At 37.7% G+C, this 25,446-nt stretch overlaps 2 protein-coding genes across 2 annotated transcripts; one reads left to right on the top strand and one right to left on the bottom strand.

Moving 5' to 3' along the window:
- Nucleotides 17,009-21,318, top strand: LOC109229347 (importin subunit beta-1-like). The gene is made up of 3 exons (XM_019394755.1): nt 17,009-17,195; nt 18,284-20,716; nt 20,809-21,318. Exons 2-3 carry the CDS (start codon nt 18,297-18,299, stop codon nt 21,011-21,013), a joined length of 2,625 nt encoding a protein of 874 aa, XP_019250300.1. The 5' UTR covers nt 17,009-17,195; nt 18,284-18,296; the 3' UTR covers nt 21,014-21,318.
- Nucleotides 22,668-25,091, bottom strand: LOC109229346 (lectin-domain containing receptor kinase VI.3-like). The gene has a single exon (XM_019394754.1). The coding sequence runs from the start codon at nt 24,888-24,890 to the stop codon at nt 22,854-22,856; it is 2,037 nt and encodes a 678-aa protein (XP_019250299.1). The 5' UTR covers nt 24,891-25,091; the 3' UTR covers nt 22,668-22,853.

Here is a 25,446-nt window from a genome sequence, read left to right as displayed (position 1 = left end):
GGAAGATAAGGAAGATGAATAGGAGGGGGATAGCCATAAAGAAGTTCAAAAGGAGAAGTCTTGATGGTTGAATGTGGGGCAGAATTGTACCACCATTCAGCAATAGAGAGGAAAGAACCCCAATCCTTGGGTGAATCAGAACAAAAGCATCGAAGGTAAGTCTCGAGGCAGCGGTTCAAAACTTCACTTTGACCATCGGTTTGAGGATGGTAAGTTGTAGAAGTATAAATAGAAACACCTTGGATAGACATAAATTCCTTCCAAAAAGCACTAATGAAAATAGGATCTCTATCACTAGTAATGGAAGCATGGATTCCATGTAGCTTAAAAATAGAATCCAAGAAGATATGAGCCAAGGACTGAGCTGTGTAAGGGTGAGCTAGTGCAATGAAATGACCATACTTGGTAAGTCGATCAACAATGACCCAAATGACAATGTTGCCCAAGGATTTAGGCAGTCCCTCAATAAAATCCATATTGATATCTGTCCAAGGGAGGGAAGGAATAACTAATGGTTGAAGCAACCCAGGAGAAGCTGAGTTATCATACTTATTTCTTTGACAAACATCACATTTATGAATGAAATCCAGAATATCTTGACGAATACCCTTCCAATAGAAATATGCCATGACCTTCCTAGTAGTAGCATCAACCCCTGAATGGCCACCTGTAGGAGTGGAATGCCATAGACTGAGGATATGCTGCCTTAAGGCAGAGTCATTACCAATGACCAACTTACCTTTCCTTCTGAGTTGGTTGTTAAGCCAAGTATAATGTTTCTGAGGAGTATGTTGCAAAGAAGAAGTAAGAGCAGTGAGCTCAGGATCAGAAGACCATAAGGAGGTAATAGAATGCCATAACTCAAAACTCACAGAAGAAACCATTAAGGACATCAATTCAGCACCAGAAACTCTAGAAAGAGCATCAACAGCCATATTTTCCTTTCCCTTTTTATACTGGATTTCAAAATCAAAGGGAAGCAGCTTGGCTAACCACCTCAATTGGGAGTCAGTGTGGAGTTTTTGATCCAGCAGATATTTTAAGGCCCTTTGGTCAGTTCTAACAATGAAGTGCTGGTTCATCAGATAATGGGACCACTTGGTGACAGCAAATACCAATGCAAGCAACTCCCTCTCATAGACTGATAAAGCCAGGTGTCTAGGAGCTAGACCCTTACTAATAAAAGCAATAGGGTGATCATTTTGCATAAGAACATCTCCTATACCAGTACCACTTGCATCAGTCTCAACCACAAAAGGGATTGAGTAATCAGGTAAGGCTAGCACAGGTGCTGAAGTAAGGGCCAATTTCAAAGCAGAAAAGGCTTGAGCTGTAGATGGGGACCATTTAAAGTTATCCTTTTTAAGCAATTCAGTAAGAGGTCTACTGATTAAGCCATACCCCTTGATGAATTTTCTGTAATAGCCAGCCAAACCTAAGAACCCTCTCAACTGCTTGACACTAGTAGGAGTAGGCCAATCCTGGACAACCATGATCTTTTTGGGGTCAGTGGAAACACCCTTACTTGAGATAAAATGGCCCAAGTACTCCACGCAAGACACACCAAAGACACACTTAGAATGCTTAGCTAACAATTGGTTTTGAACCATGACATCAAACACTTGTTGTAGATGTAGAACATGTTCATCAAGGGACTTGCTGTATATGAGGATGTCATCAAAGAAAACCAATACAAATTTTCGAATATAGAGCTGGAACACATGATTCATGAGGCTTTGGAATGTAGATGGAGCATTAGTTAAGCCAAAGGGCATAACTAAATACTCATAGTGGCCTAAGTGAGTCTTAAAAGCTGTCTTAGGAATATCACTAGGTAGCATTCTTATTTGGTGGTAGCCTGATCGAAGGTCTATTTTAGAGAATATTGTTGCACCTGCCAATTCATCCAACAGATCATCAATAATGGGAATAGGGAACTTATCCTTAATAGTACACTGATTGAGCTCTCTATAGTCCACACATAGTCTCCAAGACCCATCTTTCTTACCAACCAACACTACTGGGGAAGCAAAAGGACTGTTACTATATTGAATTATCCCCTGCTGCAGCATATCTCTAATCAATTGCTCAATAATGTCCTTTTTCATTGAAGAATACCTATATGGTCTCCTGCTAATTGGCTTGGTACCAGGCTGTAAGGGAATACTATGATCAAAAACACCCCTAGTTGGAGGCAATGTAGTGGGCTCTGCAAAGAGCTGAGAATACTGAAGGATGAGATGCTGGATATCAGATGAAGGATCAGGTTCATCAGGAAGGTGCAATGCATAAGAATGACCCATAGGTTGGCAAGCAGGAACAGACTGTTGCACATGTAGCATGAGTAACTGAATATGCTGACTACCCTTTTTGTTTATGGACTTAGGACTGGATGATTTGCATTCATCAGATACTCCTTTAAGAAGGTGATGCTTCCCTTGGTAATTGAAAGACATAGTTAGGGCAGTGTAATCCATAGTAACTGGTCCCAATGTTTTCATCCATAAAGCTCCCAATACCAGATCATATCTGCCCACAGGAAACACTATTAGGTCAGAACAATAAGTAGTACCCTGTAGCATCCACTGAAAATTCCTCACTACACCTGATGTGGCTTCCAAGTAGTTATTACCAAGGCTAACATACCCCACCTTGGTAGGAATAATATCACATCCCAACCTTTTTGCAGACTCACAATCAATAAAGTTGTGAGTGCTTCCACCATCTAATAGAATCTATAGGGGCTTTTTGTTGCTATATCCAGTCACATGAATTGTCTGTGCTCCTTTGATTCCACTGAGTGCACATAGTGAAATCATATGAGTGTCTTCCCCCAGTTGCAGTCCGTTCTTCCTTACCTTCATCATCAGTTTTCACTATATGTACTTCATGACTTAGGTCCTCCCCATAGTCTAAATCTAGTATGAACAACTGTTTTGGAAGGTTACACTTATGTCCAACTGGATATTTATCATCACAAAAATAGCATAAACCTTGTGCTCTTCAAGCCTGCATCTCAGCAAGTGAAATAGTTCTTCTAGTCTTGGTTGCAATTGAAGGTTTAGGAGCAGGTAATCCCACCTTGTGAGGTAACACAGTAGAGGGAGTAAGGAGCTTAGCTATGGTGCCTTCAAAAGCAGGTTTCCTTAGATTAACTGAGGTTTGACCACCATAATTGGATCTTATCATTTTGGAATTAGCTGCTAAAGTTGCTTCAGCTAATCGAGCAAGTCGACAAGTTTTAGACAGAGTCTGAGGCTCATGCATCTTTACAGAATGCACTAATTCATCTTCAAGTCCCCCAAGGAAACAGGAAATAGCTTGATTAACAGACAAATCACATTGAGCTAGCAAACGTGCAAAAGCAAATTGGTATTCCCTCACTGATCCTGTCTGCCTTACCTGCTTAAGTTCTAACATAGGATCAGAAAATTCCTCGCTGAATGTCTCAATTAAGGCAGCTAAGGATTCATTCCAGTCCATTGCATCACTTGAATCCCTACACTTAAAGTAAGATTGATGCCATTCCAAGGCTTCATCATCCAAATTCATAGCTACTAGAGTCATCCTTTGATTAAGTGGAGTTTTATCAACAGAAAAATATTGCTCAATCCTATAGAGCCACGTTTTCAAATTCTCACCATTGAACCTAGGAAAATTGAGATTATGATTACGGATAGCATGCCCAGTATAAGGGTTTGGACCTAGAATATCTGGGCCTGATTGTGACACCTTATCTCTACCAGATGAAATTGAAGCATTATCCTTTGATTGTTGATGCAATTGCCATCCATTGAAGGAATTTTTTAGCGAGTTTACTAAATGCAGTAACTCCGTGTGCCTTCGATCCAACTCATCTCGTAATTCCTGTTGTTTTTGAGTCATTTCCTCCTTGAGATCTAATTGTTGAGCAGCTAAGTCCTCGTATGATTCCTGCTAGTCAACTGACTGATTCTCAGTGATTGGATCAACAGCCTTACGTGGTCCCATTGCGACGAGCTCTGATACCAATTGATACCAAATTGGTAGGTATCTCGATGAAACAGTAGCTAAGAAGAAGAAGGAAAATGAGAAGAGAGAAGAAGAACAAGACAGAATAGGAGAAGAAGGGGAGAATTCAAGAAAAATAGAGAGAGAAATGGGATAATTTTCTGTATATTTCTTACTACTATCAATTACAATAGCCTCATTTATATATGAGATCATATAAAAAATAGAATTCTAGGTGGGAAATGCAAAGTTTGCTTCTAACTGCATTTCCCGCCATTATTACATTCAAATTCTAACTAACTTTTGAAATTTTGAACTCTAACTAACTTTTGAATTTGTCTATTTGGCATCCTTGTTGGCATCCACCGTGTCCTTATGCTGATTGTATATCACAAACCTTAGTATTTAGAGGAGGAACAATATTTCTGTCACGACCCAATTCCCACCCGGTCGTGATGGCGTCTCTCGTGAAGACAAGGCCAGCCAACAGAACAATCAACACTGCTTTTGACAATTTCTTAGCATAACAGGTTTAAACCATAGATACTGATTAATCATAAGTGCAGAAATAAACGTAACATAATGGGGAAATATCATCCCAAACTGAGCCCGATGATCGGGGTGTCACAAGTCACGAGCTACTACAGAGTTGATGAAAATACTACAAGTCTGGAAACATAGTCTGAAGATGAATAAAATATGCAGAAGATAAGGAAGAAACGGGGCTGTGGACGTCGACAACTACCTCGTCTCTCCTAGTCCGCCTGGTCTGAAGGAAATCAACGCTCAGGTCCGAACTCAGCTGTGCCTGTCTCTGCACACATGGTGCAGGAAGTAATGTGAGTACTCCGACCCAGTGAGTAATAAAATTAAATAACGACTGAGAACATAAAATCCCACAAGGGCACAAATAATGCTATCTCAAGCAGCAACATCAGATAAACAGTAGAAACCAGTGAAATATAGAAAGAAAATCTTTTTGAAAACAGTTAAAAATCAATCATACTCAACCAGTAAGTCAGCCATTGTTACCTGACCGGTCAGCCATTGTTACCTGACCAAACGGGTATTACAGTGCCATTGTTACCACTGGTTAGTCATTGTTACCTGACTGGTCAGTCATTGTTACCTGACCAAACGCGTATAACAGTGTCATTGTTACCACTGTTCAATATTTAATCACTCTAGATGGGTACCCACTCTGGGTGTGCAGACTCCGGAAGAGCTCCTACAGCCCAAGCGCCATCAACAAGGCCTGAAAGCCTGAACAGTATCAATACGAGGCCTGAAAGCCTCCTCACCTCACTCATCATGCCCTCAGGTAAGGTCCTCGGCCTCAATCAGTCCAGAAATAGTCAACGGCCCCTCGGGCAACAGTAAAGCAATAATACTCAGCTCAAACAATAGTTCAAATATCAGTTTAAAACTCCAAGTTTTAGTAAATATGGCTGAGTTCAAGAAACAGTGAAAATCACATGGACTGAGTTCAAATAGTATTTCAAACAGGGAGGAAAACAGTGATGATAGTTCATAAAGAGTTCATACAGTCGGCAATAAGCCCCAAATATGGCAATAAGCCCAAATCATAGTGAAAACAACAAGTCATTGCTAATGCGCGGTAAAATATCATCCGCATGGACCAAGTCACAGTCCCCAATAGTAAATGATCCCGCGCTCGTCATGGAACGCGTGTCTCATCTCAACATAGCACCAAGTTGTGCAAGTCCGGGTTTTCAAACCCTCAGAACATCATTTAAAATCATTACTCACCTCTAGCCGGTCAAAGTCTAGCTCGCTATGCCTTTTCCCCTCGAATCGACCTCCTCGCACGTCGAATCTAATCAAAACCACAAGGAATACATCACAATAGGCTAATGGGTCATAACCCAATCGAAAAGACTCGAAAATATCAAAAATTACGAAGTTGGCAAAACCCGAGCCCCGGGCCCACTTCTCGAAAAATTACGAAATTTACATCTCCGGATTCCTCGTCTCGCCACGAGTCTATACATATCAAAATCATCAAAATCGGGGTCCATTTGACCCCTCAAATCCCTATTTTAAACTCCCTTAAATTCAAGCCCTAAACCACCATTTTTGACCTTTGATTCCTTGATTATTCAGTCCAAATTCATGTTTATACACCATAAAATCAAGCTCTAAGTCAAGAGTTCATACCTGATAATAGCCCTCGAATCCCTCTTCAAAATCGCCTCAAAGCTCTCAAGGTTCGAAGTCCAAAATGTCACTCTTTCAAAAATTCGCGAAGAAGATGTTCTCACTTAACCTGCCAGTTATTTCCGCTTCTCGGATTAATTCCCGCTTTTGCGCCTTCCGCTTATGCGGTCAATGTCCGCTCCTGCGGACCTTTCACTTAAGGCGACTTTCCGCTTCTGCGATCCAACTTCGCATCTGCGGGACCGCTTAAGCGACCCAATGTCCCGCTTCTGCGGAACCTGACCTGGGCTCCTATTTCCGCTCCTGCGAGGCCTAGCTCGCTTCTGCGAGACTGCATCTGCGATCTCCTTTCCGCAGATGCGGAAACACCTGCTGCAACCAAAAACCTGCAATTTTCCATCCTTCTGTTAGCCACCCGAAATCACCCCGAGGCCCCCGGGACCTCAACCAAAGTTACCAACACATCTTAAAACATTATTCAAACTTGTTCCAATCCTCAAAACACGTCTAACAACGCTAAAACCATTAAATCACATCGAATTCAAGCCTAAGTTTCTTCAAAACTTCCGCATACGCATTCGATCAAAACCCGACCAAAACATCTCCGAATGACCTGAAATTTTGCACACACGTCCAAAATCACCTAACGGAGCTACTGAAACTCTCGGAATTCCATTCCGACCCTCGGATCAAAATCTCACCTACCAACCGGAATTTGCGAAAATACTAACTTCGCCAATTCAAGCATAATTCTACACCGGACCTCCAAAACCAATTTCGATCACGTTCCTAAGTCACAAATCATCCCCCGAAGCTAACCGAATCTCCGGAAATCACATCCGAGCCCTCTAACCAACTAGTCAACTTCCGGTTGACTTTTCCAAAACAAGCTTTACTTAGAGAGACTAAATGTCTCATCTCCTACCAAGACCAAACCAATCCAACTCGATTACCTCAAATACCGATAATGAAGCATAAAGAAACATAATATGGGGAAAACGGGGCGGTAACTCACGTGACGACGGGCCGGGTCGTCACAATTTCAAATATTATCGATATATGAAAAACCATTTTTGTTTTCTTAATTTCCTTTTTCTGTCGATTTTCTTAATTTTTAATCGTAACATTTGCTACACTTGGTTTGTGTACTTGTGTTTCTAAGAAGAACAATGTATTAATCTCTTTGTTGACTGATTAGAACTTTACTTCCACTACAAATTTTGTGGATGCAATAAAAAGTAATATTTTTAATGAAGGAACCCCTAGGCTCAACCATTCTGTATTACGTTTGCATTTTGCCTATTCCGAGTACCATAGCAGTAATCTTCGATTATTTTTATACAAAGTTTATTTGTTTCCAGCAAGCGTTTATAAAAAAGTTGTGTCTAGAGTGATTGATGATGATTACTTTTCTTTACTTTTATTTGGGAGTATTTCAGACATTGATAGATGACAGTAAGGTGGTTTTCATGTTTGGCTTGCATTGGTAGGATATTTGAATGAAACTAGAGACTAGGTGTAACTATCCGATCAGTCATTTTGTGTAATTGTACCCCGTTACCTCTTTTATTGCTTCACACATGTGTTTTTATGTCTTTATGACTTGCAAGGTGGATTGGTTTCGTTCCGGATTCTTTTGAGTTAATTTGGGCCATTTATTCTAGACTTAAAAATTTAAATTTGAAAATATTGACCAAACTTTGGCTTTTATGAAAACGACCCTGGAACTATGTTTTTATGACTCTGATAGCTTCGTATCGTGATTTCGGACTTGGGCGTATACCTAGAATTGATTTTGGAAGTCCGTAGGTTGATTTGTCAAAATTGGGCAATTTTAAGTTGAAAAATTTGAGCATAGGTTGACTTTTAGCTATTGAGCTCAGAAATTCGTTTTGGGACTTGAAATAGGTCCTTTATGAAATTTGGAGCTTGTCTGCAAAATTTGGCGTCATTCGGAGTTGAATTGATAGGAATCTGACGCGTAGTTGTAATTTTAGAAGTTCTTGAAATTCTCTTTGAAAATCATGTGTTTTAGAGTTCAATTCCTAGTTTTAGATGTTATTTTTATATTTTAATCGCGCGAGCGAGTTTGTATGATGTTTTTAGGCTTGTGTGAATGTTTGGTTTGGAGCCCCGAGGGCTCAGGTGAGTTTCGGACGCTTAGCGGAGTGTTGATAGGATTGAAGTTTGCGGGGTTTTTTTTTTGCAGGCCTCTAATCTCGCATTTGCGAGATTCTGGTTCGCATTTGCGAAGTCAGTCCAAGCCTGTTGTGTTCGCATTTGCGAACCCAGTGTTCGAATTTGCAAACTCTTATAGGGTGGGCTAGGATCGCAATTGCGATGATTGTGTCGCAATTGCAAGGACAACAGTGATCGCAAATGCGATCCAACCTTCGCATTTGGGAAGAGTCCCTCAAGCTTTCAGTGTCGCAATTGCAAGGCTTTGTTCGCAAATGCAAATCCTTGTGAACCTTAGACTCGGTAAGAGATGACTTGGAGAGGGGATTTTTACCCACAAACCTTGGGTAAGTGATCCCAATTTATTTCTAATCATATTCCATCAACTTATCTTTGATTTTAACATCAAAATCATGTGAATCAAAGTAGAAATTTATGAAACTTTGTCAAGTCTTTAAAAATAAGAAATTGAGTTTGAGAGTCAATTTGGAGTCGAATTTTGAAACTAATCACATATATAAACCCGTGGGTTCATGGGTAGACGAAATCTACCATTGGACCCGAGTTCTGACCGGGCAAGCTGCGGGTTGACTTTTGTTGACTTTTTGCGAAAAGTGTAAAATCTTAACTTTATCTATTGCAATTGAAGTCCCTAGTATTGCTTGATGTTATTGAGTCGATTTTGGTTAGATTTGAGCCGTGTGGAGGCGGTTGTAAAGGAAAAGCTATTTTCGAGTATTGAATTGGCTTAATTGAGACAAGTGTCTTGCCTAACTTTGTGTGGAGGAATTACCTCTTAGGATTGGTATTGTTTGATTCAATTGTGCTAAGTGAAATCTGTGTACGCAAGGTGACAAGTGGGTACACGGGTTGTACGTAGTATTTGACCGATTTAGGCTACTTAGATTATTTTCATGCTTTAATTGAAATGCCATATTATGTTCTAAATTCTCATAGTCGAATCACTCCTACTTGTGTTAGATTATCCTTAAATGCCTTAGTTGACTTGTTTAGTAATTGTATCTATATCCTACTTGCTAAATTGCTCCTATGCTTTAGTCAAAATTGTTGTCCCCTTTATAGTTACATGTTGTCTTTTCATGGTTATTTATCATTGTTGAATTAGTTGTTCATGTTGATTTCCGTTATTTGATACTCATTGTTGAAGATTATTTTCTTTATTGTGAGTTAGTCTTATCTAATATCATGGTTACACGTTGTTTTCTCATTGTTGAGTTGTTTGATGTTGAGGTTGTGGAAGTTGTTAATACGTTGAGGCGATGTTGATTATGTTGAAACATCTATCCTATTGAGCATTTTCCATCCATTATTGTTAGTCGTCTATGGAGATCTGGGATTCGGTATTGAATCAATCCAACATTTCGTTCGGTCACTTCAGCAGTTGATATTTTTATATACGTTGTGCTGGAGTCTGGGCTATTATTATGAAAATATTTATATTGTTATTGTTGGCAAGTTGTGATATGTGGGTACTTGTGGTGCGAGTTGTTATTGTGATATGATATTGATGCGCATGCTGCGGTATAAGGTGGGACTTATGTGCGTGTTGCTTGTAGGGGAATTACATGAAGTCACGTGGTATCATAAGGTGGGCATAAGTGCGTGTAGCTATTTCGGGAAAACTGTTTTCAAAACCTATTTTCGAATGTAAGGCTCACGCGGCGGTAAAAGGAAGGATTGTGATTTAAATTGAGAAATGTGAATACGAGGCGGTACCTCGGTTGTTATTCTTGATTATACGAGGCGATACCTCGTTGTGTTTCTTGTTGTTATTTCATGTTGTAAAGTGTCGTGGAAGGAATATTTCTTGTTACTCCAGTCATTATCATTCTAGTTGTTGTAGTCCGTACATGATCTTTGTATCACTTTAGTTGCTTCATCCATGCTATTTCTACTGTTGATTTTCCGTGTTAGATTATGCTATGATCTTGTTCCATATTAGCTGCTTTCGTACTTCCCATTTATATTCATATTTATTTTATACTGTCTATTTCATATCCTATTAGGTGTCTAGACTTGGTCTCGTCACTACTCTACTGATGTTAGGCTTGATACTTGATGGGTACCGTTGTGGTGTACTCATACCATGCTTCTGCACATCTTTTTGTACAGATCCAGGTACGTTTGCTCGTGCCAGTAGATAGAGATTCCTGCTAGTTGTTTTATCGGAGACTTGAAGGTATACCTGCTTGGCATCCGCAGATCTCGTAGTCACCTTCCATTATCCTTATATACTGTTGTACTTAATTTCAGACAATGATGTAGTAGTTACTCTTGTTATATTCTGTAGAGCTTATGACTCAGTTCCACCGATTTTTGGGTGTGAATTTGTGAGATTCTATTTACAGATGATTTTTATCTATTATCTAGTCGCTTTCAGTATCTTGTATTTACATATCTTTTCAGTTGTTGCTATTTGTTAGGCTTACCTAGTCGTAGAGACTAAGTGCCACCACGAAATCCTTCGGAGAAAATTTGGGATCGTGACAGCAGGTGATTTGTATTAGTTCCTCATATTAACAAAAAATAATTGGCTGACTTTGAGAAATACCCGGCATCAAGGGGTTAAAAAGTTAAAATACAAGCTTTAAAAATAATTTGTCAATGATAAAGAACCACGTTATGCTAGCTCAAACAAGAAGCAGAAACCAGAAAGAAAATTGATTTTGAGCATAACGAGGTTGTGCAGTAAATTTAATAAGCTTCAAATTATGATTCCGCTTCTACAGATGAACGCCGACTAATTTCACTTCACAATTTCATTAGTGAATCATTATCAATCTTCAAAGTAAATCAAATGATCAACGACTCGGTCAACTAATTTACATGAGCAATAAGAAAATAAATTAACAAATCTATCAGTAAGTAAGCTACCATTCGATTGTAATTTTTATTAGATCTTACATTTTCACCATTTATTGTACAAAAAAAAAGTAATATATTACAAATAAAAATAAAGCCTAACTTATTACCACATACATCATGAGAAAATGTTATGATTGTAATCCCCTCTTGACTAGAAAGCCGTTGGCCTTGTCCACAATCACTATGAAATGGTGGCATGGTATAGATACTATAATAAGAAGTATATTACTTGGTTTAACTTGGTTTTTACAATTTTCAAAAAGTATCTTGGTTTTTATTACGAAGTATATACAATCAGGATGTTCTTATTCCTCCTTCGACCTAAGACGGAAAATTCTGTTAAATCCACTCGAAATCTTCACCAAATTGTCAAAAATTTAGACGTAAGCTCCTTAAAGTATTAATTGTTCGCCACAATATAATTAAAATCGAATTGAATTTTGAAAATCTAATTTCTAACTTGAAGCTTTGAAACTTTATTAATGGCGAAAATCTCTTCATAAGTTTTTCACTCCAAATCAATATGCAAACACGAAAAAAGACTTGTGAATAACAACAATCGACGTGAATCACTAGATCTTTTATGTTTCTTTTTGAATAGATTTGCAATTGTTTGAACCCAAACCAGGAATTGTAGCTCGAAATTTCTCGATCTAATTAACAAGGTTCAACTCAGCTTGAGGTCACCTTTGGAGTCATAGATCCCTTCCCCATAAGTGGTTTTATCTTAAAATCTCAATTCATTTTTTTTTTAATATAAGCAAAACAAACCCAACATTATAAAACTTCAAGTTTCTCATTCTAAACCTACCAATTAGAAGCTAAAACATACAACATAAACATAATTTGCGTATAAATTTTTTGTTGCATAAAACTTACATACAACTTGTGTATAACTTATATACAATTATATTATTGTATGTATTTTATATGCCGTGCGTATATATTTTGAATATCGTGTATATGTCATTGTATGCCCGATGATACAATGGACATACAAATAACATACAACTTATATATAAAATATTTATTTATACAATATTGTTCTTCTTCCTCTTCGAGTTTCAATATGATCAACCAAAATAACTTTAATCTTCACCAGACTCCTTGAAAATTAAGATATAAATTCCAAAGGATAATCCCAATTGTAAAGGATGACTCCTAATGACTCTTAAACTCTAGGGTGGAAGTTTATTGATAACATAATTATATAGGGGTAGAAGTCTTATGAACTCTAGAATATTTCATATATACATGCTGTAAATCATTTTTTGATTATTAAATAACATAGCTTTTCATGGTATCAGAGCTTTTCACCAATCATTTACGATAACATCAAATCCAAACAAATAATAATTTCGTAAAATATGATTTTCATATTAAAGCTTCGAAACTTTTTAATGACTGCCAAAGTTTGATTAGTTCTTATTATTTTGCATATATGCAAAATTTCAAAAGAAAGTCGTCAAATCAATGAGCAAAATCCCATTGAACATCAACATATATAGTTTGATGTTTCCATTGTAATGTTATAAGCTGTCAACATAGCCTTGAATTTCTTATTGTCATTCATCTTGGTTTTGACATAGAAGATATAGTTCTAATCCAACTCCATAAATATTTAGATAAGGCGACTAAATTGGCACATAAGGTACTCTTTTGATAGGACTGGAGGAATTGGTTGTGATCTTGCCCCTAGAAGAAAGATTTTGTGATGGTACTTCTACACAATGAAAAATAAGAAGTTTAAAGTTTAAATTTCGTATTTCGTATATAATTGGTAAATATTATTATGTTAGGTAATTAAATGAGAACATATTTAATAGTGGTAATTAGATTTATTATTATGCATAGATAGATAAAAGCAATTTTTACATTCCTATACACTATATGAAACTATATTACCCTCCCTACTCAAGTTTTACTATAATTAAATTTTATATACCCAATTACCATTTATGTACATTTTAAGGAAATTAATGATAATAATTAGTGTCCTAAAATCACTCTAACGTATCTTCCACTCCCCCCCCCCCCACGTTTCTCTCTCCACATCCCACCCCCTCTCCCCCACGTATCTTGCACAAGAGAGCAGCAATTCCACCATTGACAACCATTAAAAAGCTTTGAAGCTTTGAATTCGAATTTGGATTTTCAAAAAATATTATTTGTTTGAATTGGATGTTGTTGCAAAGAATTGGGAATTCTCTCTACGTCTCTCTCTATCTCTCAATCCCTAATTTCAGTAATGTAAAGCAAAGGAAAAGAGAGCAGCAATTCCATCATTGACAGCCATTAAAAAGCTTTGAAGCTTTGAATTCGAATTTGGGTTTTCAAAAATCATTATTTGTTTGGATTGGGTGTTGTTGCAAACAATTGGGAATATGGTTTGGAGTTTATATCTCAATTTTGAGGGGTTTTGGTGAAGATTAGACTTGGTTTTGGCTGAATTTCAGATTGAAACTCGAAGAAGAAGAAGAAGACATGATAGAAGAAGAAGAAGAAGAAGAAGAAGACATGAGAAATATTATACTGCAGAAATTGTAGTAGAATTGTAGTAAAAATTGTATTATGTTATTTATATATTTTTCTTTTATTCATTTAACTATTGTATGAAAGGTTAACAACATTGTACAAAAAATATATTTAAGTTGTACGATATATACAAAAGACATATTGTATAAAATTTGTATTTAAGTTGTATTTAACTGGGTAGAAATAATGTATGAAAATTATAGATAAGTTGTATAATATATAATTAGTTGTATGAAATTTGTTTTTACTATGTATAAATCAGATACAAAATATGCAAAAAAATATATTGTATAAAATTTGTATTTAAGTTGTATTTAACTAGATAGTGTACGAAAAAATTCCTATGAATAAATTGTGTACATATAAACGAATTCATAATATGTTAACAAACTGACAACGTACAGTTGTTAACGAGAAGTGATGCATTCCAAGCAGATCAAATGTATAACAATGTGCAGTTAGATGGAAAGCCTGTTAAGATTGAAATAGCTGGTTTCAACCCAGAAGTTCCTTTGTCAGCTCGTGTAAATATAGTTGGCGGAACGAAGTGGAGGAGGACAGGCGTATGTCAATCGATTAACCGTCTCTTTCTTTGATTGAGAATTTTGTTGTTTCATGTATGTGTANAAAAGACATATTGTATAAATTTTGTATAAAATTTACATTTAAGTTGTATGTTATTGTAGTTGTATTTAACTGAATATCTTTAAAGACTTGCACAGAAATATTTTTTCCTTAGAAAAACCTTCTACTGTACAAATTTCCTTAGGGGCAAAAATATATCTTCCCCTCCCCTCTCTTAGTTCTTCTGCAAAATTCTCGTAAACACAGTGAAATAGGTGAAAGACGGAACGCAAAAGAAGATGATCAGTTGGCTTATTATTTGAGTGAACGTATGCAACACCCAATAGCACTTGCCTTTGTCCCTTATAATGGAGGATTTTCTCTTCGAATTTCTCTGTAATGGCACCCAAACCCAATACATCTAAATGTTAGGAAGGCGCCACCATTTACTATGGAATTCTTCTAAGCTTTCAGTTTACCTGAGGTTCGGCCAGCACTAACATGAAGAAATAGATGGCTGAATAAGAACTATTAAGAAACAGAGAAGCTAACATCTTGAAAGTTTTAATGAATTATTAGCTAATTTTTCCCCTTAAAAAAATGATTGATGGTTCACAATGGAGATAGTCGTTTAATATTAATATGCTCAATGTCTTCTTGGTAGTCGTTTAATGTTAACATGTTCAATGTCTTATAATTGCGTGTGTGGGGTACTAAATCCCTTAATTGAAGACACTAATAATGGATTGAGAGCCTTTAAAGGTGGAATGTATATATTTTGTGAACAAAACTTGTGTAGGTAGGGTAATTTACTAAACATGAACATTTAGGGTAATAAAGTTTCCAATAGTGTATAGGAATAAAAAAATTCCTAGGTTAAAAATAGGAATTTTTACCTTATATAGCAAAGGTTAACACCTTATTTATTTTAAATAAATACCATTTAAAAAAATTATATTCTATAGATACTTTTTAAGGTTTATAGCAAAATAGTTAATTTTGGTTATCAGTTACACTATTTTCTTTCTCTCTCTACTTTGATACATCCCATTCTATTCCCCCATCCCATTAAAATTTCCGATCTCCTCCTAAAAAAAATACCCTCGGCTTCAGCAATGGAAATAGTGCATAATCGGAATCGATCGTGGAGTAAGTCGGTGGCTGCTTCTTCCTCTTCTCTGTCTAGTTTATTTTCTTTGTCTCTATTCGGTACTATTCACTTTCTTTCTTTCTTTTCTTTTCTTCCTTTCTTTAATTGAATTTCTTTCAAACGTTAATGAAGTTTTCTATTTTACATTGTTAGATTTGGTGTTTAGTGAAATTTTTCGGCAGTTGGTTGTTTACGATAGTAATGTGGGTCAAATAAATGGGGTTAGGTGGTGGAAGATGGGGAAGGCTTCTGATGGTACTGGAGGAGGCGATGTTGAAATAAAAGAGTGATACTGCTTGAATTGCTACGGATCAAGAAGTTGTCTTGCGGCAGCGTCACGTTCATGCCCGCAAGCATCAGCGTTATTGTTGGAATTGTAATGGGGACTGTGTAGCAAGTGTCAAATCCGCCAAGGCTTGTCACCGTCGTTTTCTTTCCCATTCTCCTCCTAAACTCGTTCCTCACTGCTGTATAAGCTGGCTCCACTAGTCTCGTGAATACCGTCCCTGCCAATTGAAAAAATTGAGATATGGATGTTGTAGGATGATTTTCTGTTAATATATGTCAACATATTTTCATGTATTCATTGTCTTTTTTTTTTTTTTCATTGTAATTCAATGTATCTCGTTGTATTCCATGTATGTCATTGTATTCACTGTCTTTTTTTCTCGTTATATTTCAATGTATCCCGCTGTATTCTCTGTATTTCATTATATTCACTGTCTCGCTATATGCCATGAATGTATTCATAAGTTTTTTTTTAATTAATATAATTTATGTATTCAAATGTATTATATAATTTCTCTGAAGATTGCTATGTTTTTGGGGTATTTTCGGTTGAGAATCTTTTTTACAACTGAAAATACAAAATTTGTGTGTTATAATTGAGTTTGTTGAGTTATATTAGGAGTCTATTATGTTAATTGATTCACTTTCCCTTTTAAAAAAAGTGTAATCCCCTATTTTACGCCGTGAATACAGTCGAATACAATAATCTGTCCAGCTGTAATCCCATGTTTCACTCCATGAATACAGTCGAATACACTCGAATACAACAACTGATTAGCTGGACTTCCCTGATTCACGCATATTTTTGCTACTGTATTCATGAATACAATAGCTTAAATACATTAAATACATCTTATAACCACATAAAAGATATCTATAATCGGTAATATAACAAATGGTATCTATAGATGGCTAATTACTACTAAAAGATAGTGCTTTATGAAAATTTCCCTTAAAAATATCGAAAAAGTGAAGCCCAACTTCTTTTTCCCCCCTCAAGTGAAGACCAACTCATGAGACGAAAGCCCAACTCATGAGACCCATCAACTACACAACTGCGTAGCCCAATTAATTAACAAGAGCAATAAGGACCACACGTGTAAAATTTCAAAAAATTGCTAGGGCAAAAGTCAAGCAATCACGGGCAGTCCGGGCAATACTCAGAATTTCTGACCGTTGGTTTTTTCAATTCTCACATACAAATATATAAGCTCCTCTATATCCCGCTTCTTCACACTATTCAAAAAATACACCCACCCCCTCTCCCTCCCCCAATCTACACGTAGAAATCAAATTCATCTATACACAGAGAGAAGAAAACTGTATCAATCAATTACTGTTTGATTGATTTTGTTCCCTCGTTCGTGCTTTCCCATTCGAAACCAAGAAACTGAAAACTGGGCGAATCTTTTGTTTTTAATTCAAGGTAATTTATTTAGCTTTTACTGATACAAGTTATATCTGGGTTTTGTTTATTATGTATAGATCTAGTCGATTTCAACATTTTTTGGTTAGTTCTAGTGTTTAATTTTTGGTTTAATGTGCTACTGCTACCGATGCATTAATCTTTTTGGTTCAACTTGCTTTATTGGTTTTGAAGTTAATTAAGTGTTATTAGAATTATAAGAATAGCTACAAATAAGCTCCCTTTATGAATTGACGTTTACTTCGTTCTTGAAATTTGGTTTTTGTTGAACAATTGAACCAGGAATCCTGTTCTGCCAAATTGTATGTATGACTTTTCAATTTCCTGTAGGAGTTCCTAGAAAATTGTTTGGTTTTCTACTAAATTAATTCTTTTTGATGACCAAGAAATGGGCTAACCCTTAGGGCTTGTTTGGTTCAAATCTGGACCAGGATTATAACCGGGATTTAATCTAAATAACTTATCCCATCTTCTATATGGGGTAACTCATACTAAGAGTTTGGTTTAGAAAAACACTGGTTTTAGCTAATACCTCAAACCAAACATGGGATAAACTTAATCCCAAATTTTTACCGGGATGACCCACCTAATCCCTTGAACCAAACGATGCAAAACTCAGGATAATGGACCCGCCCCTCTACCTTTCTCCACTTAAATACCTGGTTTAGTTTGCATGACTTTGACCTAGTGCCATTGAATTTAATTTTGTACCTCATTTTCTCAATTAGCCCAAATAGATCTGAATGGACATAGATGACTCATATATGACAATACCTAGTTTTAGGATTGAGGTGTAGTTGATTGATTGGTTGTTTGTAAAAAAAAAAAAAAGAAGAAGAGGGCGCCTTTTAGTGGGAAGCATTCAAAAGTTGAAAACTTTGGTTTTCTTGGTTTTGTGAGGCTTGTTGATGGCATGTAAAATTTGAATGGGATTTTCAAATAGTTGCTCATGCCTCATTGTACCTCTATATTGCTACTATGCCCCAAAGGAGAATCCTCTAGTACTATTTAAAGTGCTATTTTATTACTAGAAATACTGTATATTTTAGTAACTGCCACAGTGTCTAACTTTTTCTGTCTGGGTTCAGTTTTGTAGGAGAAATGGCTCTTGAGATCACTCAGTGTCTATTGGCTGCTCAATCAGCGGATGCCAAGATTCGGACTGAGGCAGAGGCTAACCTTAGTCAGTTCCGAGAGCAAAACCTACCGGGATTTCTTCTTTCACTGGCTGTTGAGCTCTCAACTGATGTAAATCCCACTGAATCCCGGAGGCTGGCAGGTATTGTGCTTAAGAACTCTTTGGATGCTAAAGAAACTGTCAGGAAACAACAGCTTGTTCAACAATGGCTGGTAATTGATTCATCTTATAAGTCCCAAATTAAAAGCTTGCTTCTGAGCTGCCTTGGATCGTCTGTACGCGAGGCAAGTCACACTGCTGCCCAAGTGATTGCTAAAATAGCTTCCATCGAAGTTCCTCAGAAACAATGGCCAGAGCTTGTTGGTTCTTTGCTTGTTAACATGACTCAGCATGGAAGGCCTGCATCCCTAAAACAGGCCACATTGGAAACACTTGGTTATGTGTGTGAGGAGATATCTCACCACGATCTTGTCCAAGATGAAGTAAACTCTGTCCTCACTGCTGTTGTGCAAGGTATGAATGTTGAGGAGGACAGCCCTGAAGTCAGACTTGCTGCAGCGAGAGCTTTGTATAATGCTCTTGATTTTGCTCAGACGAACTTTGATAATGAGATGGAGAGAAATTATATTATGAAGGTCATCTGTGAGGCAGCCACAGCAAAAGAGACACAGATAAGACAAGCAGCTTTTGAATGTCTTGTTTCTATTGCATCAACATATTACGAGTTGCTTGAACCTTACATGCAGACTCTGTTCGAGTTGACTGCTAAAGCAGTAAAAGAAGATGAGGAAGCTGTAGCCCTTCAAGCAATTGAATTCTGGAGTTCTATCTGTGATGAAGAGATAGAGCTTCAAGATTATGAGGTCCCTGACAGTGGGGATTCCAGTGTGCAACATTCCCATTTCATTGAGAAGGCTCTCGAAATATTAGTTCCAATGCTGTTGGAAACATTATTGAAACAGGATGAGGAACAGGACCAGGACGATGAAATCTGGAATCTGGCTATGGCCGGTGGAACATGTCTTGGTCTTGTTGCCAGAACTGTTGGAGATTCTGTTGTTCCCCTTGTAATGCCTTTTGTGGAGGCTAACATAATGAAATCTGATTGGCGCTCACGCGAGGCTGCCATATATGCATTTGGCTCAATACTTGAAGGCCCGAGCATTGAGAAGCTATCTCCCATGGTCCATGCTGGATTAAAGCATCTGCTTGATGCGATGAAGGATAACAATGAGCACATAAGAGATACCACAGCATGGACTCTCAGCCGTATCTTTGAGTTGCTGCACGCTCCAGCTTCTGGATTTTCAGTGGTTTCACCAGCCAACCTTCAACAGATTGTGGAAGTGCTGTTAGAGAGTTTAAAAGATGTACCTCATGTTGCTGAGAAAGTTTGTGGGGCTATCTATTTTCTCTCTCAAGGATATGAGGATGCTGGGCCGAGCTCGTCTCTGCTCACACCATTTGTAACTCAGATTATTGGTTCTCTTATTTCAACGGCTGATCGAACAGACAGCAGTGGTTCTAAGCTCAGAACCACCGCATATGAAACCTTGAATGAAGCTGTTAGGTGCTCTAATCTTATTGAAACATCTCAGATCATTAAGCATCTTTGCCCTGTTATCATGACCAAGTTGGCACAAACTGTTGAGCTTCAGATTTTATCCGCTGACGATAGAGAAAAACAGGGAGATCTACAGGCTTCCCTATGTGGTGTTCTCCAGGTTATTATTCAGAAGCTAAGTAATTCTGATGAAACCAAGTCTATAATAGTCCAAGTTGCCGACCAGATCATGATGTTGTTCTTAAAGGTTTTTGCCTGTCGTAGCTCAACTGTCCATGAAGAGGCGATGCTTGCTATTGGCGCTCTGGCCTATGCAACAGGATCAGATTTCTTGAAGTATATGCCAGAATTTTACAAGTATCTGGAGATGGGGCTGCAGAATTTTGAAGAGTACCAGGTCTGTTCCATCTCAGTGGGGGTGGTTGGTGATATTTGCCGTGCATTGGACGGCAAGATCTTGCCCTACTGTGATGGGATCATGACACATCTTCTCAAGGATCTGTCCAGTGGTGAACTTAATAAATCTGTAAAGCCTCCCATATTCTCCTGCCTTGGGGATATTGCGCTTGCCATAGGTGAACATTTTGAGAAGTACCTTCAATACGCATTGCCTATGATGCAAACTGCTTCTGAAGTATGTGCACAACTAGATAACAGTGATGATGAAATGCTAGAGTATGGCAACCAGCTCAGGCGCAGTATCTTTGAAGCATACTCTGGAATTCTTCAGGGATTTAAGAATTCCAAGGCCAACGTGATGTTACCCTACGCTCCTCATCTCTTGCAGTTCATTGAACTGGTTGCAAAAGACAGACCAAGGTATTGTTAAGTGGATTTTCATGGACATTTTCTTTCTCTTACAATATTTGCACCTTATGAGTTCTGACATGTGTATTCTGGTTCTTTTGCAGAGACGAGAGCGTAACAAAAGCAGCAGTAGCTGTGTTGGGAGATCTAGCTGATGCACTCGGTTCCAATGCAAAGACCATATTCAAAGATCCTGCATTTTGCACACAGCTGTTGGGCGAGTGTCTTCAATCTGATGATGAACAGCTGAAAGAAACAGCAACCTGGACACAAGGAATGATTGGGCGTGCCTTCTCTGTTTGTGGGTGAGATCTGCTCTTTACATAGGGAATCTTGTTTTTTCCGTTGTATTACCGAGGCTGAAGTTGTCAGGTTACCAAGGTTTTTTTTTTGGGGGGGGGGGGGGGGGTTTGAGTTGCATAATCAGCTAAGCTTGCATCTCTTGTGTTGGCTATTAAAGTTGAAGTTCTTCCTTTTTAATTTATGGGTAAGCAGAAGGGGTGGGGTAATTTTTTACAGCTTCAAGCTTTGAGGCCACCTTGTCTTGGTAGCCTGCTGTTATGACTTTGTCTAGTCCTTTAATATAATATTACAAGTCAGCTTCCAGTAACTCATCATTCTGTCTTGGTAACCTTTCTCCGGTTACTATCATTCTTGCTCTCTGCTGAAGATCATCGTCAGTTTTCGTTCTTTTCCACAACTAATGAATTTTTAATTTCTATCTAAGTTCTAGTATTAGTTTAAATAGTGGAGTTCAAATAATCCACCTTAAATTTTTAAGGTAATAGGCAAGTACCACCTAAACTAAAATTTGTAATGCTCATTACACTTTTAAAGTCATGAAACACCTGTTTGTTTATGCAACTGTCATTTAACTGGAAGTCTGAGTAACTAACAATCTACTTAAAACACATAATTTAAGAAATATAGTACTATTACTTGTTGCTGTATTTCTTGCTGGTGGCAGTGCCTTTTTCTTCAACAACAGAAAATATGTTTACTGGTATAGTCTTTGCAAATTGCATAACCCTTTGGACATGGTTTTCTTTGCATCACATGACAGTCTCTCTTAAAGGCCACCCATTGGTTTACGTCATGCACCCTTCTAGATGAGAAGTTTTAAACAAAATAGCTGAGATAAATGACGATTGCACATTAAGGTGTCTAAATTGACTCTTAATATAAATTACACTACATGAACTTTATGGGACCTGTGCATAAATTCTTAGATCTGTGGTTCCGGCGTTCTAGATTTCTTGTCAAATCTTGTCTTTTCCAGTTGTACCCATTTTGTCACTAGCATGTGTAGCCTTCCTGATTGAGCTAAACCTGTTAATCTTACCCATTACTTTGTTGAAGTCAATGTAGAGTACATGGATTTATCTTGACGAATCTAACCAAATTAAGAGCTGTATATGATACCAATGAATGATTGTTCTTTGAGAATGTGGTGTCAATCTGTTTTTTTTTACGACAATTAGTTGGCCTGCAATTTGATTACTTTAGAGGAACAAACTTAACTTTGACGCGACCCCTGATTTCTGCTCTTTTAGTTTTTCCAGCTCTGTTGTTGGATGGGAAAAAGTCCTATCTTGTAGTAACTGGGGCTGCTATGCATCCAGCCTTAAGATAATATGAAGTTATGAACTACTTGGACATTCTTTGAAGTATATTTCGTTGACTTCAGTGTTGAGAATTGGCTACATTTCGTGCTTTAATGTATTGAAGACCTTCCTCTAAATGTTGCGAGTGGATTTATTTTTATTTTTCAGGAGGAATAGATGTATGATGAGGCATGTGCTCATAAAAACATGTCTAAAATATCATGATATTCAACTAAACCAGAAACTATATCTTTAAGATATTGAAGAATTTGTGCAGAAAAAATCAGAATCTATATCTTTAAGAGTGTCTGCATAAACAAATGTAGGGTGTGTTAAGTAAGAACGCAGATATAGGAATGTGATAACTGAGATTATGTTCCTCTCCCTTGTTAGCTGATGAATGCACCAGAAATAGATGACCTATCTAAATTGCACAATTACAAGGAAGAAAAAGTGACTTTTGGGTAAATAGAAGCTACTTAATTTCAGCTTTAAGCAAACACGAGAACAGTTGTATATCCTTTATACAGAAGTTCCTATAATTTCTATCTACCAGCATTTAAGGAACTAGATGACATCTGTCCAATGGAAAATGTACGGCGTGATATATTGATTGTATCACTAGCAAACACTTCCAAGAACTTGGATGTGATTTCATCAACCCTGTCCGATCCAACAGAGCTCAACTGCTCAGAAATTTGAAGCGATTCATCTCCATTGAGGTACTTCATTACTTGTCTCATGGTTGGCCTAGCTTCTGGTCTTGGGTGAGAACAAAGAAGCCCAAGTCCCAAAACCATTTTCACCTCTTTATCGACATAGGCAGAATTCAACCTAGGATCAACTGCATCAAGAATATTACCTAGTTGAAGACATTCTATAACCCAATCTGCTAGTACCAGAGCTCCTTGCCCTGGTTCATAGATAATAGGTGGTCTTCCACTAGCTACTTCAAGAAGTAGTACACCATATGCATAAACATCTGTACTCGTTGAGGCCTTCCCTGTTCTTGATAATTCGGGTGCAAGGTACCCTATTGTTCCTACAACATTTGTAGTGTGTGAATTCTTGCCATGATCATATAATCTTGCAAGCCCAAAATCCCCTAATTTACCATTCATTTCACCATCAATAAGGACGTTACTGCTCTTCACGTCTCGATGTATTACCACTTGATCCCATTCTTCGTGCAAGTAAAGAAGCCCTGCAGCAATCCCTTTGATGATGTTAAATCTCCGGTCCCATGCTAGAACAATGTCATTTTTCGGTCTATAAAGTAATGAATCAAGACTTCCATTTGGGACATAGTCATACACTAGGAGAAGATCATTCTTTGTCTTACACCAGCCTTGAAGGTTGACCAAGTGTTTGTGCCTTAACCTGCCTAAGCTTTCAATCTCCGCTGCAAATTCTCTCATTCCTTGAAGAGAATTGCTTGCTATCCTCTTCACTGCAACCTCAGCTCCATTAGTGGGCAAAATACCCTTGTAAACAGCACCAAAGCCTCCAACTCCAATTAGTTCACTGACCTTGAATCCCCTGGCTGCCTTGTAAAGATCTCGGTATCTAAACCTGTGAGGACAATCCAGCTCCCAATCCTCTAGAACTTCATGTTGCACCATTCTTCTACGGATATGAACAATTACTGATGCCACAATGATCAGGAAAACCGTGGAGGAAAATGCTGCGATCAAGGCCTTTTTAAGATGGGAATTCTTGGAGGATGTTAACACTTCAGGTGGGGCAGTAGGTAGCTCAGAGAGATTTAATGGATCAGCAGCTCCATTCAACCGAAAACTCCAACCCAAGATGTAATGAGAGCTTGCTTTATCTCCTGTGGCTGCTGAGAAACCAGCATACATAGTTTCCTTCATCACTGAGGACAAGTCTATGGACTTAGAGATTAGAGGTTGAATTGGCTTTGGAACTGATCTGGGGGATACTGTTACATTTACCACTTTGTTTACTCCATCATAATCTACCCAAGCCTGAATTGATTCTGCTCTTTGTAGATTTACCTCCTCTATTTTAGAAGTGTCATTGACATAGTAATAGGCTGGCTGTGATGCGATAGACATCATGCCATTGATGTTGATTCCAATGTGATTGCCATCTGTGTCCACACCTTCATTATAGCCATTCACTGTGTCAAATTCAACCAAAAAGATGTGGTTAGTAGCATTGCCATCGTTCGTTGAATTGAGGACTCCAAGAAAGTGATCGCCCTGAGCACCAGGAAAACTAGGGGATGGAGATAAGGTGAAAGCAAAGCCAAAGCCACCTGGAGTGTTCTTAAGAGGGACAATGGCGAAGACGAAGTTTGTACTAAATGAAGAAGCATTTTTAGCAGTGGAATTAGTACTAGAGTTGAAAATTGGTATAGGTTTGGGGTGGAAAGCATGGCCTATGACATGGTATGATCTATTGGTAAGCTTAAGTGCACCACTAGGATTGATAAATGCAACTCCATCAGTCATGATATCTGACTTATTGAATCCATTGTAAAGAAAATCAAAAGATTGAGCTCTTACAAGAATAGTGCAAAAGAATGCTAGAATAACTAGGCAATAGGGCTTGTCCATGGAGTATTTTGGAATGTTAAGTTTTGAGGCTAAACTATTCAACTCAAAAAGACAAGAAGATGCCTTCTTAAAGGAAGAGAAAAGCAAATGGAAGATGAGGTATTATTTTCAAAGTCTATGCTATTAATAACTTAATGGAGAGACTTTGAAACAAGCAAAAAGATTGGGCATTGCAAGTTTGAGTGTCCAAAGAAAACCTTTAAAAAAGAGAGAGAGTCATATCAAAGTCGTTATAGGTTGTTGACTTTGAAGTAGCAGATCAGAGGGGGAAATATGGGTTGCCATATACACAAATAACTTAAAAAGATGATCTGAATTTTGAATTTTTCAACTTTTCAAGACTGGAATTATTGTGCTTTGCCAAGGACTAACTACAACTACCTAGAAGAAAATAAAAGGGAAAAGGGCCAAATATATCCCTATACTATTGGAAAAGGTCTAATATTTCCTTCCGTTATACTATCAGTTCAAATATGCCATCATACTATCGGTCCAAATATATCCTAACATCATAAAAGTGGTACAAACCTACCCTTCCTCCGTTAACAACCTCCCT

The sequence above is a fragment of the Nicotiana attenuata genome, chromosome 7 (assembly GCF_001879085.1).
Source record: "Nicotiana attenuata strain UT chromosome 7, NIATTr2, whole genome shotgun sequence".
Classification (NCBI taxonomy): domain Eukaryota; kingdom Viridiplantae; phylum Streptophyta; class Magnoliopsida; order Solanales; family Solanaceae; genus Nicotiana; species Nicotiana attenuata.
This window is presented reverse-complemented; position numbering and strand designations above follow the sequence as displayed.